The following is a 15888-nucleotide window of genomic DNA, read 5'->3' on the forward strand; positions in this document are numbered from 1 at the left end:
GTCGAGGGCCAGAGGAGCTGTAAGTGGACTGTGCACTACGGCCAGTCTGGCCTGGCTTCTGCATACTGAGGTGGCCTCTTAGAAAACAGATTATAGTTAGAGGCTGGAGAGATGGCTCAGTGGTTAAGAGCGCTGAATGTTCTTCCAGAGGACCTGGGTTCAATTCCCAGTACCCACATGGCAGCTCACAACTGTCTGTAACTCCAATTCCATGGCAAAACACCAATGCATATTTTTTAAAGCAGTAAAATAACGACAAAAAAGTGGGGAGTGGGCAGTGATGGAGCATGTCTTTAATCCCAGCACTCAGGAGGCAGAGGCAGGTAGTCTCTGTGAATTCGAGGCCAGCCTGATCTACAAAGTGAGTTCCAGGACAGGCTCCAAACCTACACAGAGAAACCCTGTCTCAAAAAACAAAAAACAAAACAAAAATTGTAGGACAAGGAGGCCTAGGGCTGCCAACACCAAAGGTGATGTGGCCTCAGTGCCAATGTGCCTGGCATGTGTAACTCCCTATATCTAGCTGTTGTGTTTGTTCATGCTGCATCCACATAATTCCTACATGTGTGTATATGTGCCTACATGTGTGTATACATGTGCTGGAGAACCTGGATGATGGGGTTGGTATCAACCAATCATAGAAGATACTGAACACAGAGGCAGTGTCCACCCCATCCCAATTCCTCAGAGGGCCAAGAGAAGCCCATCTAGAAGTTTCTTTTGTATTTTATTTTATTTATTAATTATTTTTTTTTTATGTATGAGTGTTCTGTCTGCTTGCACACCTGCATGCCTGAAGAGGGCATCAGATCCCAATATAGATAGTTGTGAGCCACCATGTGGGTGCTGGGAATTGAATCTGGAAGAGCAGCCAGTGCTCTTAACCACTGAGCCATCTCACCAGCCCCCATGTAGAAGCTTCTAGAAAGCATCTGTGAGTTATCTTTTGTTGGAGTCTTGGGCTAATCCAGGTTGAAGAAGATAGTCTCTAGAAGGAGTCTTTGGATCCAAGTTGAAAAAAAAAAAAAAAAAAACCAGTCTCCACAAGGCGTCCTTGCATCTGAGAACCCCTGTTCAGATACCTGCTACAGCTTCAGGACTCCTCAAACTCCTTTGTGTCTTATAACCTGCTACAAGACTTGACACTTACTGAGAACTAACTCACAAGGATAGTTGAAGGATAGTTGAAGATAGGGATTTAAACCAGCCAAGGAGACACATAGGACGAGTCTTGAAGTGTGAGCATACACAGCTTCTGGTGGTCTCTGAGCAGTCATGAGGGTGTGAACTGCTCTAGTTACAATGTGCAATCATGTACACTGGGTCAAGACATTTCCCTATCAGACAAGCTCTTCTAATACTTTACTGTCTGTCTTTGTGAGGACTTCGTCCTCCTCAGCCCCTCCTGGCAGCCCAGCTATTATCTTTGGAGAGCAACTCTTCCAGAAGTCAAAACTGCCATGGCATCACCCAGTGTCCCCATCATAAATCAGTAGCAGAATGTCTGGGCCAAAGTCCAGGCAAAAAAAAAAAAAAAAAAAAAAAAAAAAAAAAGAGGTCTATAGGTCATCTCTCAGGAAGCAGAGCAGAGGCTGGATCTTTTACAGGTGAACTTGATTCTTTAGTCCAGACTATTTGGTATACCATTGGGTCTTTTCTTACCTACTGAACCAGAGTTGTTGGTGAAGGTACCTGAAGCATGCTGGAGTGGCCTTAGTTGTTCGCCACTTAGCTGGTGAGACCCAGACTGACCTGACTCTCATCTGGCTGCTATGGAACGAGCTCTGAGACACTCAGGGGTTCAGCTGAATGGCCTGCTTTCTTTTCAAGGTTTCACTGACCTACCCAGGATGCCTTTCTCTCAAGGTTGGAAGATATGGGAGGAGCAACAGAGGGATAAGCAAGAGACACCTAAATGCCCTTATAGGCCATACCTTCCCTGGTCATGGTATGAGTGTTTCTTACTGTGGACCCATGGAGACTTGTTTTATCTTACTCCTTTATTCAGCATCCTGAACTGAACATGAACAATGGCGTCAATGGAGCTCTGTTAGAAGACCTCAGCTTAAAAGGCACATTCTATAGACAGACATCTATGTGGGACCCAAGCAGCACCCATGGAAAATACGGAAACATCTTGTTTTAGTCCATTTGGGATGCTCCACAAAACACTACACACCCCAGGCACTTAAAAACAACAGGGATTCATTATTTACATTTCTAGTGTGTGAAAACGCAGCATCAAGGTGCTAGCAGATTTAATGCCTGGAGAGAACTCATACCCTGGCTCCTGGTGGCACATTCTATGTGTGCTGACATGGTAAAAGACACAAGCAATCTCTCTGGTGTCTTCTTTACAAGGGTGTTAACTGAATTCCACCATGGTAATCTGGTTACTTCCCAATGGTAATATCCTCAGCTTGGTTTAAGGGACATTCAAATTACAGCATGTCTTGTCTTACAAAGAAGTATAGAGTTCTTCTGGCCTCCCAGCTAATTTGAGTGATAGCTGTGCTGGCCATCCATCATGATCCTGCTGATCCCTGGGGAGAGTCTTGTGTTATCCTAAGGCTTTGTCTCTTGCTTCATCCAACTGGGGTCATGTGAGAAGCTGCTGAGACAGACACTTTCACCTTTGCTTGCGATGACCTGAGTTTCTCCTTGTACCTTTTTTTTTTTTTATGGTGGCATCCACAAGCTTATAATTCATCTGACCTTGATTTCCTAAGAGTCTTAGTTTGAAAAATAAACTGAATCAAAATTTTGCAATGTATTCTACATCTTTTATCAGTAGAGTTCATAATGACTCATTTTTCCTCTCAGCACAGACATTAATGGTCATCATGTATGAAAACCCATGGTGGATCCTTTATTCTGTATAAACACAAGGATACCAGTATCTTGGCTTGTGCAGGGGTAGTTACTTGCAATCCTCTCTATAGCCTCAACCTTTAGGTCTTGATGACCTTGTGGCTATACCTGGTGGATGGGCTATTTATTTCTCATAGTGTATGAGTTTTCCAACATAGATTCAAAGCATCACTCATCTCAGACAGGAAACCAATGAGAGACCAAATTAACAATTCCACAAAAGTCCAACTTGGTGAACCATTGACTTGAATTGGGGTTATTTACAGGAGTTTGGGTAAGGGGTTGGTTACTCACAGGAACACGGATGACTCAAGGGCAGCCACACCACTGAAAAGCCCACACCAGCCTGGTAATAATCTCACAAAAGCTGCACCCTGGAGCTCCCTGGAGAACTTGTAGGCAGCACTGTTGGCCAGTCTCCTTTCCCTAGTAGCCATTGCTATCTATATAATTTGGTGGGGAGGGGGTCTTGTAAAACTTATAAGTTTCAGGAACTTCCTGAGACCTGTGAGATTTGTTTACTTCCTGAGTCTTAAGCGGTTTCTCTCTGGGATGGAATACTACAGTTTGTATGAAATTGCTACACAACAATGGAAATTAATTTCTTTCCTTCCTTCCTTTCGTTTGTTCTTTGTTTTTTTCTGTGTGACAACCTTGTCTGATCTGGAACTTGTTTTGTAGACCAGGCTGGCCTTGAACTCAGAGATCCGCCTGCTTCTGCTTCTTGAGTGCTGGGATTAAAGGCATGCAAGCTAGAAAATGAATGTTTTTTCACTGACTTCTAAGTGACAGGATATGCAAAGTAGGAATATTATCTAATGTATACTCAAAGCTAAAGTACCACCCTTACCTTCATTTGTCTATGAGAGAATGAAGTTTAGGCTGGGTGGATATGGGTAGATATCTGTAGAGCAGTGAACCAAAATATGCACATATTGAAGGAATATGCTTGCAGAGAAGGCTTTCTCATTCCCAAACAAAGCAAGGTGAGAACTCTATCTTTAAAGCTGTTATGTGTGGTTGGAGTGAAGGTGACAATCAAATTGATTGTCAATTTGATGGGATCCAGAATCACTAGTAGACAAGCCTCCAGGCACACCTGGACCTTTATTTAGATTAGATTAGCCTCTGGCAAGACCTTTGGAAGACTATCTGGATTAGGTTAATTGAGGTGGAAATACCCATGCTAAAAGTGGTAACACAATTCATTGGGCTAGGGACCTGTACTGCATAAAAAAATAGAAAGCTAGCTGAGGACAAGTATTCGTCATTTTCTGCTGCTTGATCACCTGCTTCAAACACCTACCTTGAACTGTGAGCCACATAAGCCCATTCTCCCTTATGTTGCTTCTGTCATCATAGCAACAGGAAAAGTTAGGAAACTTAAGTCATTTATGACAGGAGCCCAGGAAGTAGATGCTTCAGCAGTTCCAATCTAGCACTGAAAGCTTGGAGATACCAGAAAGTTAGGGTGAGGAAGCTAGAGTGTAATAGTCAGCCAAGAACAGCCCCAGCAACAAATGCAGCTAACATGATTAGGCGACAGCATCTGAGGCAAGAAGGCGGCAGACAGTGTTGTTCCTCTTTATATGTGACCTACACATTGGAAGATACCACCTCCTTTCAGTGGCTCTTCCCATCCTCAGTTAACAGTCCCTAGAGATGTCCTCACAGACATGTCAGGAGCTTTGTCTTCCCTAGTGATTCCAAATCTGGTCAAAATGATAATCAAGACCATCAGAGTAGGGATTATGTGTCCAACTTTCCATAAAGGATGTTTCTCAAAGGAGGACTGAGAATGGGCTTGCAAATACAATAAGGGAGGGCACTCCAACTCGGTGGACTGAGGGGGATAAGCACAGTAGGGGTGCGATGTGCTGGATTCAGTGCTGTACTGAGTGGTTGCTTCTGATTCTCTCTCTCTTTCTCTCTCTTTCCTCCTTCCTTCCTTCCTTCTTTCCTTCTTTTTATTTTTTTTTGTTTGTTTTTTCAAAGCCAGTTTTCTCTGTGTGATAGTCCTGGCTGTCTTGGTACTTGCTCTGTAGACCAGGCTGGTCTTGAGCTCATAGAGATCTGCCTTCCTCTTCCTTCCAAGGGATGGCATCAAAGGTGTGTGCTGCCACCATTCGGTGTCTTTATCCACCCCCCCCCCATTTCTAAGAGCTCTCTGGGCAGCTGATGTGTTGGAAGGCCAGCAGCAAAAGTACCTCTGCTCTCAGTTTTACAGTCTCCTGGTGGGAGGGACCTTTTGGAGATCCAGCTATTTGTTCTATAAATGCTATTGATATGCTATATGTAAGAAGTATGCTAGATTCTAGACTGGCATTTCTTGCATGAGGTGGGGGTGTGTCCAGGTGTGATCTCACCATTTGCTTCTGACCATTAGGCAACCTGGAGGGGGTGTGGCTGCACATTGATGCTGCATATGCAGGCAGTGCCTTTATCTGTCCTGAGTTCAGGTATCTTCTGAATGGTGTGGAGGTGAGTATGGTTTAGGCTGTTCAATAAGGTCTTTTGTTTTGACTTTTTGCACTGTGAACCAAGCCCAGGGGTCTCCTGTGTACCAGGCAAGTACTCTGCCACTGAGCAACATGGCTACCACAAGATCATTAAAACAGAAAACCAAAGACAAACCCAATGTGTTATCAGTAAATTCTCCTTTTGTAAGAATTGGACACCAACTGCTTTGGTTTCTTTCAGCAAACTACTTTCCGGCCAATTGTGATGATTATTAGAAATTACATCTCCTCAGGGAGCTGGAGAAATGAATCAGTGATTATGAGTACGTACTGTTCTTGCAGAGGACCTGAGTTTGATTTCCAGCATCCACTCCCATAACGTAACTCTAGGAGATTAGATGGCTCTAGCCTGTGCACACCTGCATTCACATGTATATATCCCACACCCCCATACATAATTTTTAAAAATGAAAACTAACTTAATAAAAGAAACTATACTCCTCAGGACAGGGGCTAAGGACATTCCAGTCATGCAGTCTGTCTTTTGAAGTATTCCTGAGACTGACTGCTATTTCCCAGTTGCTACAAATCTGGGCAGAGCTGTGTATCATAGGCTAGACTTATAAATGAAATATTTCTGAGCAAAATAGAATTTCTATGCATTCCAGTCAAATAATAATTCAAAATGTCAACCCCAAAATTCCCTCCATTCTGGCTCAATGTGTTGCTCACATTCTTCCTGTAAACCTGGGCAAGATGGTCACATTAGTCAATATTCCACAGAAAGTCACCAGTGCGTTTAAGTGTCCCATAGACTCTTCTGAAAATTGCAAAATGTATCCTGTCAGACCAAATGAAACTCTTCCTTGAAAAGTAGTGATCAAACAGTTAGCCAGGACTTTCTCTCTGTACAACTACAGAACACAAACCATGTGGATTTAACACAGATATCACCAATAGCTTCCCAGACTCATGCAGAATTCCATTGTTTGGCAGTCTATAGGACAGGAAGCTTTTCTACCTCGCAACTAACAGATGAATTCACTAAAGAGCCCCAAGAAGCCTTTTGTAGAAGTGTGTCCAAGGAAAGAGATACTAAAAGAGGGGAATCAGTGCCTTAGCCAGGAAAGAATTGCTTTCTTCTTGGAAGAAGTGCTTTCTAAGGGAAGCAGGATCAGTAGCATTAGGCTCCCAGAGTGGAATCACCTTGTGCTCTTGGGCAGTTCAGGTATCCTCTACCTATATCATAAAATGCATTTCCTCCTGAGGAAGCCTTTGTCAGGTTGTCCTAAGGAGTGGCTGTGTTAATCTCACTTAAAGGGTTTAAGAATAGGGTGCTGCCTAGGAAACTGAGCACGCATTAGATGCTTTCATTATTTTCCACTAGGGCTTGAAGAAACTAGCTCTAAACCTCTTTCTGCTTGCATGTCAGGCTTGCCAATCAATTTTCTAATTACTATTTTGAATTCTCATAAGACTGTAATAACAGAAAAGTGAACGTCAACGGTATGGAATACAAATTGTCCCATCTTTGAAGAGAATAATCTCCCACAATAGCACTGTAGTTTCTTTCTGTGCTGCTCTCATCCATTTGCATATGCAGCCAGTAATTCCTTATTGACTCTGGTGCATTCATTCATTCACGCATGCAGCCAGTAATTCCTTACTGAGTGTTTCTTTCACGCTACGCTTAGATCCATCCCAGGAGGTAGAAAGAGGTCAGCATCACAAAGTACTGACGGTTGTGTTAACATGTGGAAAGTTCTGATACTATGATTCTGATGCCAAACCTCTTAATGTCCCGTAGCTAGTTCTGTGGGTGTTTGGGTCTCAGAAATGAACATTAATCTTGGTGGTGTGTGGACATTTCTAATTCAAATTCCAGCGTCCAAAATGCTCCAAAGTCAGAAACTTTCCAAGCACTTATGTTATGCCAGAGTGGCAAATTCCATATCATGAAGCTTTGTTTCATAACACAGAAATTTTTAAAACCCTGAGTAAAATTACCTCCAAGCTGTATCTTCCAAGACTTTTATTTCATGTTTAAGTTTGGGTCCAATGGCTAATCTATTTCACTCTGTATGTGCAAATACTTTTAAATATAAAGAAGCATTTCAGATAAGGGACACTCAACCCATTTGTCCTTCAACTAGTGGAGGGAAGAAGGGCCATGCGTCTCCTTTCTGTAGTCAGGCCTAGGCTGGAGCCTACTGACTCCAGGTATCCGGTTTAGGGTTTCCTGATCTACCAGTGCTCTTCTTTGGCCTGAACTGACAACTCCAAAGTTTCACCTTTCACAGAGGGGTGCGGGACAGTCAGACCACCAAGCGATGGGCACCGCAGCCAGATCCTATCAACAGCAGACAGCATTCATGGCACTCACAGGGACAAGGAGTCGCTGCAATTTTTCCTCCATTAGTGGTACCGCTCTCTCCTTGCCTGGCTGAGGGCTTGGCTGCTCCGTGGTCAGATAAGCGGCCGCAATATCCTGCTGTGGCCCGACCCTTGCAGATAAGGGCCGTCCTCTCTGTCAGCGGGAGGAAAATATCACTGTACCGTAATGAAAGAAGTTTAAACAGATCAGCCCAGCGGAGGGAACTAATAAAATCCCCAGCAAACAATGCTCCTCTTTAACCTTTTGTTTCCTTTTATCAACAAATGAAACTTGCTGTAATTTCCTGTCTCCTCAAAATTACTTTTTCTGAAACCTGGGAGGAAATGAATCGGCACCTCCAGCTTGGGTCCATATGGAAGCTTGCTTGGTTGGCCCCATGTCTATCACTGACACCAATCAGGCCCCTTAGGACTTTGCTGCCTCCTCAGTGAGGGTCCCTGGAATTAAATAAGAGGAAGCAACCGCAAAGCCTTGGGAAGTTTGAAAAATGTTCCTTTAGGAAATCGGGCTAGACTGAACCTCGCTTCTATCTAAATTAAGCTCTGAGGCCAAAGCCCTGACATTCAGATGGACTCATTGCCACTCAGTCACGTGGGAAACTGGGGCCTGCATTTGGAAAAAGGCTGAGGGCGGCCTTTCAGAGGCTAAGCTGAAACCCAGGAGCCTTCCACTGCTGTTGCTTGTTGAAACTTCTTTTGTCCCCGAAAACATGGTCTGAGAAGCTGCAACTTATGGGTGTGATCCTCCAGCCAAGAGACCTGTAACTGTCAGAAATTCAGTGAACTCAGACGTCATCTTTAAAATTGAGAAAGAAAACCCTTAGGTACACGGAAAGTATGATCCTGTTGTCATGCTGGCAAAAGAACCTCTAGTTAAATAAAAAAGGGAATTTCTAATCACTGTCGATTAGTTATGAGATTTTTTTCTTTCCTGTCCTTATGACGATACTTTGCTAGTTCAAGAAGTTGAATGAACAATGTCCATAAAGTATTTGTGGACCCAGTCTGTATATTCTGGACATGGGACTTATAAATTGAATATTCTGGATTTCCAGTGTTTTTGAACTCTCAAATGGGGACTCTTGTGTGGTATTAGTATGTGTAACCCAGAATGGAAACTCTTAGAATGCATAGGGTCTTGCTTTATCCCTAAAGAGCTGTGACTAAGCTGTTTACTTTTTGTTGTTCTTATTCCTCTGCAGTTTGCAGATTCCTTTAATTTTAATCCCCACAAGTGGCTTTTGGTGAATTTTGACTGCTCTGCCATGTGGTAAGTTTCTTTGTTGTTCAGATACTATTGCCTGCGGTGACCCTTGCTCTGCAGAGATGCAGGCCTACCTGCCAGAACACATCCAGGGCCTGGGTGAGAGCAGAGAAAACATCTAATCACTTAGTTCATCAGTCACTTCCATTTCAGAGCCACTGTTGGAATTCTTGCTCAATCTCCCTCTGGTTGTAAACTTTTATCTAGAATGTATTGTTGCAACAGATTAGCTTGAGGGAAGAGTGGAGACAGTCGACCTGTCATTTGACTTATCGCTCCTGAGCTGACAACAGATCCAAGGGAACTTCAGCACTTATATGTAATTATTTGGCTTCTGTGTATTTATTCTTAGCTTTATCATCAGTCTCTCAGACTGACTCTGGGTTAAAACAATCTAAATGCTTAAAAGTACTTGCTGAGGACAAATAAAAGTACCAAGTCTTTAAAATTCCCTGGAAAATTATTAGTAATAGTGCAGTAATCACTTTGGTTATATTTAAGTAAGAAAAATAAGTTTAAAAATCAAATAATATTGTAGCACATAATGACATTTTAAGAAATAATGTCTGGGAGTGATACAGGGACACCAGGAACTGTCTCTTTAAAAAAAAGATCAGAATGAGAAATTGATTAATTCATTATAGAACCAGGGAAAGGCTTTGCTTGAATTTTGTATAGTAGGTAAGGTTAACGTTTTCAATATGCTTACTTTGAAAATTGCTTGGTGTATAAAGTCATTAAACGGATGATACTCTAATTTAAAACAGAATGCATCTCTCACTCAATTTAAATAATGTCAAATCCCACAGTTTACCAAATAATCAGTTTATTGTTTTATTGGCTTATCTGAAATCCTATAACTGCTGTAAAAATCAAATTCATTTTTGTCAGTCTTTTCATCCAAATTTTAATACCATTCTACAAATCTTTTATTTATTAATTTTAGTGGTGTGTGTGTGTGTGTGTGTGTGTGTGTGTGTGTGTGTGCAGACATGCACAAGCCTTGGAATTCGTGCAGAAGTCAGAGGGCAACACTCAGGAGTTGGCCATTTCCTTCCATCTTGTGGGATCTGAGGACTGAACTCAGGTTGTCTGCCTGTATGGGAAGCACCATTACCCATTGAGCTATCACACTTTCTGTTACTACCACAAAATACTAAAGAGAATCAACTTAAAAAGAAGACAAACATTTGGATTTACAGTTTCAGAGATTTCAGTCTATGGTCAATAGGTTCCATTGCTTGTGGCTTGTGGTGAGACAGCATATCATGGAGGAAACACATGGTGTAGAAAGTGTTTGCCCCACAGCCAGCCAAGACACCAAAGAGATAGGAAGGACCTAGGTTCCTGTAATTTCCTTAAAAAGCACAGCTTGCTACTGGAAGATTTACAACTAGGCCTCCTCTCTGGAAGCTCCAAATACTGGTTGGGGAACCAGTCTCTTCCGGGCCTTTAGAGGTACATGTATCCAAACCATCACAGGTGTGTTAGTAGATTCATGTTGCCCTAACAAAATACCACAGGCTCAGTAGATTACTAAGAGAAATTTATTTCTCACAGTTGTGGAGCATGAAAATCCAAGATTAAGGCCATGGTAGACTTGGTATCTCAGGTTAGGGTTCATCACAGACAATTCCTTCTTAATATGTTCACATCTAGTGAAGGGGTGAGCGAGTTGTCTAGGATCTTTTATAAGAGGTATTCAGTAATTCCATTAAGACTGAACCATTGTGACCTAATAACCTTGAAGTCTCCCACTCCTAATCACTTCAGTATGCAGATTCAACATTCAGATAGCAGCTAAAAGAAAATTCATATTCAAATATAGCTGCATTTGAATCTGAGTATTATGAAATTAAAACAAGAATAAAATTATTTTATACTCTAGTGTTCTTAGCCATGGAGTGCTATAGGATAACAGGTGAAAAACTTAGATAAAATAGTGGGTGACTACATAAAATGTAAGTAATGGTGGCTTCAGTGTCTGTGATTAGGAAGCTATCAGGGGGAATTCTTGGGGAAAGATGGGGAGAAAAATTTGGGTGAGGAGTGTACAGAGAGCCTGGGAGCTGACATGAGGAGGAAAAAGTGCTCAGGACACCATGAATTGGCTCTTTCATTCAATGATAGGTTATTTATGATAGAGAGGTCAGGAGAAGGCCCTTTGGGGAAGTGACATTTGACCAGACCTCTGACTGGGGAAAGAACAGGAGTGAGAAAGTGTGTGCAAAGGCCCTGAGGTAGAACGAACACAATGCCTAGCTCAGATTTGGTGGAAAGAGTTGCAGATTATCCTGTTGGAAGATGGCTTTGAATTTGTTTCAAATAAGCTACTACATTTAAAACTGGGTGGCTTTACACACAGTTGTTCTTTTCAAAATGTTGTTCCCATAGTTAGGATGGGTTAGAACTGAGTAGCCCTTAGCAGGGCACATGCTTTCAGGTTGAACACAGCCCTACTAGCCAGCTACCCCATCAAGCATGAGGCTCCCAGAAAAGCAAGATTCATAGTTGCTCACAGCAAACTTTGTCCTCGAAAGAAGGGCTGTGCCAAGTTAGATGTCAGCAACAGATGTTTGCAAGAAGCAGCACACACCTGAGTTCTCAGGCTGCATGGACAGAATTCTTCTACTCTTCTCTGGTCCTTGCTCCAAGTGACAAAGGGCTGTCAGACATTCACTGAAATGCGGGCGGGTGCTTTGCCTAAGAGCTTTACCTTCTGAGCAATGCCTGCTATTTCTGCAGCACTTCACACTTTATCTCACCCTCTCAATAGCTCTTTGGGTTAGGAATTGCCTCCCTGTTTTATGGTCGAGGAAGCTAGAGCTTAAGGATTAATCCAGAAATACGTGGTGGCAGGCACCCACAGTCTCAGCACTCAGGAAGTCGAGATAAGAGGTTTAACTTCAGGCCAGGAGTTTGAAACTAGCTTGTGCAACAAACAAGATTCCTTCAGAAAGAGAGATAGAGAGATAGGTAGAGAGACCTGGGGGCGGAGGGGGTTATTTTTTCTCTTGTGAAAGGGTACATAGCGATCTGTATCAGTGCTGGGGGACTGGTCTTAAAATGAAGGGCCGGGTGGAGAGTAAGACAGACTCCAGCACTTCATGGCAGATAACAGGAAGCAGCACTTATCTGACAGACCCATGCAGAGACGTGCACAGGGCCATTCATCATGGGCTCAGAAGAAACTGAAGAAAGGGGTTGTGTTTTGGTGGAGAGGGACCAGACTTAGTCACCCATTCTGTTTCAACTTTCGTTCAAACAGTTATTGACTGTGTTTTTTCTCTGAACACTACAAAAGGCCCTGAATTTTAGCTCAGAAAGTACAGCCTAAAGGCAAAAGGTCACTAGCTAGACATAACATCCCCATCCTGTCTTTCTCTGCCCAGCTGCCTTCATGGAGGTGTAGGTGGAGCATGCTGGGGAGCGGGGGTCCCCCTGAATGTTTGCAGAGGGCTTTAGGGGAAGATGGCCCCTTGTAAGGTGGTGACAGGCAGTCGCTCAGATGATGAAATTCGAGAACTTTTTTCAGTGGTCTTTCACACTGCCCTGAACATCTATCTACTAAATAGAAAGAAATCTTTTGCTAGCCCTGATATCATTGCAGTAATGTGATCTGCCCTGTCAAAATAGAGCACTGGCAGTCAGGAGACCTGTAAATAAACACCAGAGTTCCGAAGTAGCTGACCTCAGACCCTGCAAAAAGTGACACAGGTCAACAGCCCCAAGTTAAAAATCTTTTACAGATATGTTTTAAGATTTGACTAAAACAAGAAACAAATATAGTTTGGTTTGGGGTGGGTTTTTTGTTTTTGTTTGGTTTGTGCTCTGTTTGTAATCTTTAAAATAGGAGTGTCTCTTTTGTTTAATAAGATTTCGAAGATGGCTTGCCCATCAAACAAACACTGGTTGACTTCTTTAAATATTGAAATGGACAAGATAATGGAAGTTTCTGAAACTGGCAATCACTACAAGTACAATAAATATGTTTGTTAATGAATTCACTATTTTTTTCATAAGATTTAACTGTTCATTTGGTACTTTGACTCCTTCATATGGAAGAAAGTATGGGATGATGTGTTCAGATCTTAACATCCCTTTCATATCAAAGAGGCAGAGAGGATCAGCAAAGCAGACACTGGTCACTGTTCTGTCTCGTTAGATACATGATCTTGGGAAAGAAGAATAAAAATAAAAGAAGATCTGGAATATAGCTCAGCATTAGCTCTCATGTCAGCACACTGGAGGTCCTGGATTCATCCCCTAGCACCACAAATGAGGAAGTAAACGAATAAGTGCACACTGATTGTTCTCAGTAGACAGTAAAAGGGTATAGTTGCAAATGCTTTGGAGATGTTAAAAACTGAGAGGAATATAATCATGTGAAGAACATCCACAACTACACATACAATCCTACAAAAACTCTGTGTGTGTGTGTGTGTGTGTGTCCAAAACTGACTTAAGAATAAATAGAAAACTCGTACACTATAATTCAGCCCTTTGGTGGTCTGTCGGGGGAGGTGTAAGTCCAAGCACAAATGTAGTTCATAGGGAACAGCAAATGTCTCTTATGCCATCAAGTTAGTTTCAGCTTCATTCACTCCAAAAGCAAGTGAGAAGCCCAGAAAGAAAAACATAGGATAACTCCACAAACATAAAAATTTGAGTTCTAAGTCAGTCGTTAGCAAATAAAACGCAGTGATGCTTAACAAAATGATATAATGGGCCAGAATGTGTGTATTCTAGATGTTTACATGCATTAGAACATTATACAGTTTGAAAATGTCGTTTGTTGTGTTAAAGAAAAACTAGAAACAGTTATCCCATCAGGTTTGGAAAAGGCATTAGGTAAAATTCAATACCCCTTCAGGACAAAACCAAAGGCATGTGTCACTATGCCTTTGCATTTTTTTAAATGTTTGTGTTATTGTTTTGTTTAAAAAGAAGAAAAGAGAAATACTGAGACAAACATATACATATTGACTATAAGTTTATTATAAAGGCCCGGCAGAATGGGGAGACTAAGAAGAGGAACAAGGTAAATGGTTGACCGCCATGGCCGGTCGCCATAGAGAGACAGAGCAGGGAAACAGAGAGAGGGGAACAGAGAGCACAGAGAAACAGAGAGCGTAAATGGGCAGGGGCCTATCTTTTAAAGGGGTCCTCTGCACCTGTGTGCAGACTTAGTTCCCATGGAACCTTGGACTGACCAGGGCACAGCCTGTTCCACCAGGTGACAGGGGCAGGCCAGCATAATGCCTGAACCTTTCAGTTTGTATTTTTAAAAAAGGACTTGTTTATTTCCTGTTTATTTATTTATTTATTTATTTATTTATTTATTGTGTATGTATGTATCACTTACATGCAGTGTCCAACACAAAGCCTCTTAGTAGAAAGTAACCAGCTCCATCAATTATCAGAAATGCAAATGAAGATCGCAGTGATGAGCTGGTGGTGTGGCTATCTGTGTTGGAGCACTTGCTTAGAATGAACAGGCCCTGGACTTGAACGCCAGCAGTAGCAGAAAAAGAAAAATTAGAGCTGAAATCAATACACAGAAAGCCACAGAGAAACACTACCGATTGCTGGAAATCAAAGGCTCCGTACATAATGTGAAACCATGGAAGCCAATACAGTGTAGAGCCCAGTATGGTACAAGGTGTGCTCCCTGAGTTGTTAGAGTCAGAGCCTGGGCCCTGGCAGCTCTAACAAGTTAATCTTGCCCATGTACCCTCAATATGCCAATTAAGACAATGCTAATTAATGATAAATAGAAAAAAAAACAGATTTCTTCAGTGTGGTCACTTTGGGAAGAGAAACAAAGAGGCACTAACACCCACATTTCTGGGTGCTGACATGGAAATCAGGTTTAAGTAAAGAGCAAGGGTTATGCATAACTAAGCTGTCCTGGTCAGTGTGTGGTCTGGGCCATCATTGCCCTGGCTCCACTGTCTCCTGCAAAAGTGACCTGACAAGTCCTCAGAACTGGGTGAAGCCTGTTTCTGGGAGACAAGTTACCCTCCGGCTGGCCCTGGCTTTCCCAGCATGAGATTCCTGGGGAAATTCCAATCGGTTTTCTTAATAGTCTGATAGCCAAAGGGAGGGGTGCAAATGTCTCTTTAGAATGTCTTTATTCCTGCTGGGATTTAGGAGCCTGGTCTTTTGTTCTCTCAAATCAGGGTGAAAAAGAGAACCGACTTAACAGGAGCCTTTAAATTGGACCCTGTCTATCTGAAGCACGATCACCAGGACTCGGGTGAGCAGGCCTGTCCACTTCTGCTGTCTGTTCAGGGTTTCATTTTCATCGGTGCTGCACTGGCTACTCACCTTCCTCAGAACTGGAGGGGTTCCTTGCTGCCCTGGTTTACCCTCCCAACTCCTCCTACGAGGTGCTGAGTGGTGCGTAGGGTTGGATTTCTCTAGCAGAGGCTCCCTCTCACCCCAGAAGCACCAAGAGCCTGAGTTCTACAAGGTGGGGGCCAGGACAGGAGGAGTGCAGCCACAAGCCTCAGTACAGGCACAGGCATGTCTTCCAAAGAAAGAAAACACTTATAATAGTGACTGTGCTGATGTCTTTCCTAAAAAGGATTTCCACAACGTGCATCAATACCATGAAGAAGGCTTAAAAAGAAAAAAGGGGCAAGAAAACTGGGAAGAGAAAGGGAATGAAGAGAAAATATGAAGAAAACTTAGATAGGCCTGTGCACGAATGTGCACTACTGCATTTGGTGGTCTGGCGCTGAGTGCATGATCGTTAAAGGCGCTCAGTCTGCACAGACTAATGAGGAAGAGGACAAGTACGCAATGGGCAGTAGTGTGAGCATGCACACAGACTTCTCTCAGACGCCATAGCAGGAAACCCACAGTGACAGGGGTGGCCTCTAATTTAGCCATGTC

The 15888-nt window shown here is 42.7% G+C and overlaps 1 protein-coding gene across 1 annotated transcript in view; it reads left to right on the forward strand.

Annotated features, from left to right (window-relative positions):
- The window catches only part of Ddc (dopa decarboxylase), a 68968-nt gene that overhangs the window by 38682 nt on the left and 14398 nt on the right, over positions 1 to 15888 (forward strand). The window contains exons 7-9 of the mRNA XM_035452886.1: positions 5258 to 5352; positions 8927 to 8994; positions 15171 to 15247. Of these exons, the coding sequence (XP_035308777.1) occupies positions 5258 to 5352; positions 8927 to 8994; positions 15171 to 15247 (240 nt within the window). The remainder of the gene's footprint in view (positions 1 to 5257; positions 5353 to 8926; positions 8995 to 15170; positions 15248 to 15888) is intronic.

Source organism: Cricetulus griseus (genome assembly GCF_003668045.3).
Source record: "Cricetulus griseus strain 17A/GY chromosome 1 unlocalized genomic scaffold, alternate assembly CriGri-PICRH-1.0 chr1_1, whole genome shotgun sequence".
Taxonomy (NCBI): Eukaryota; Metazoa; Chordata; class Mammalia; order Rodentia; family Cricetidae; genus Cricetulus; species Cricetulus griseus.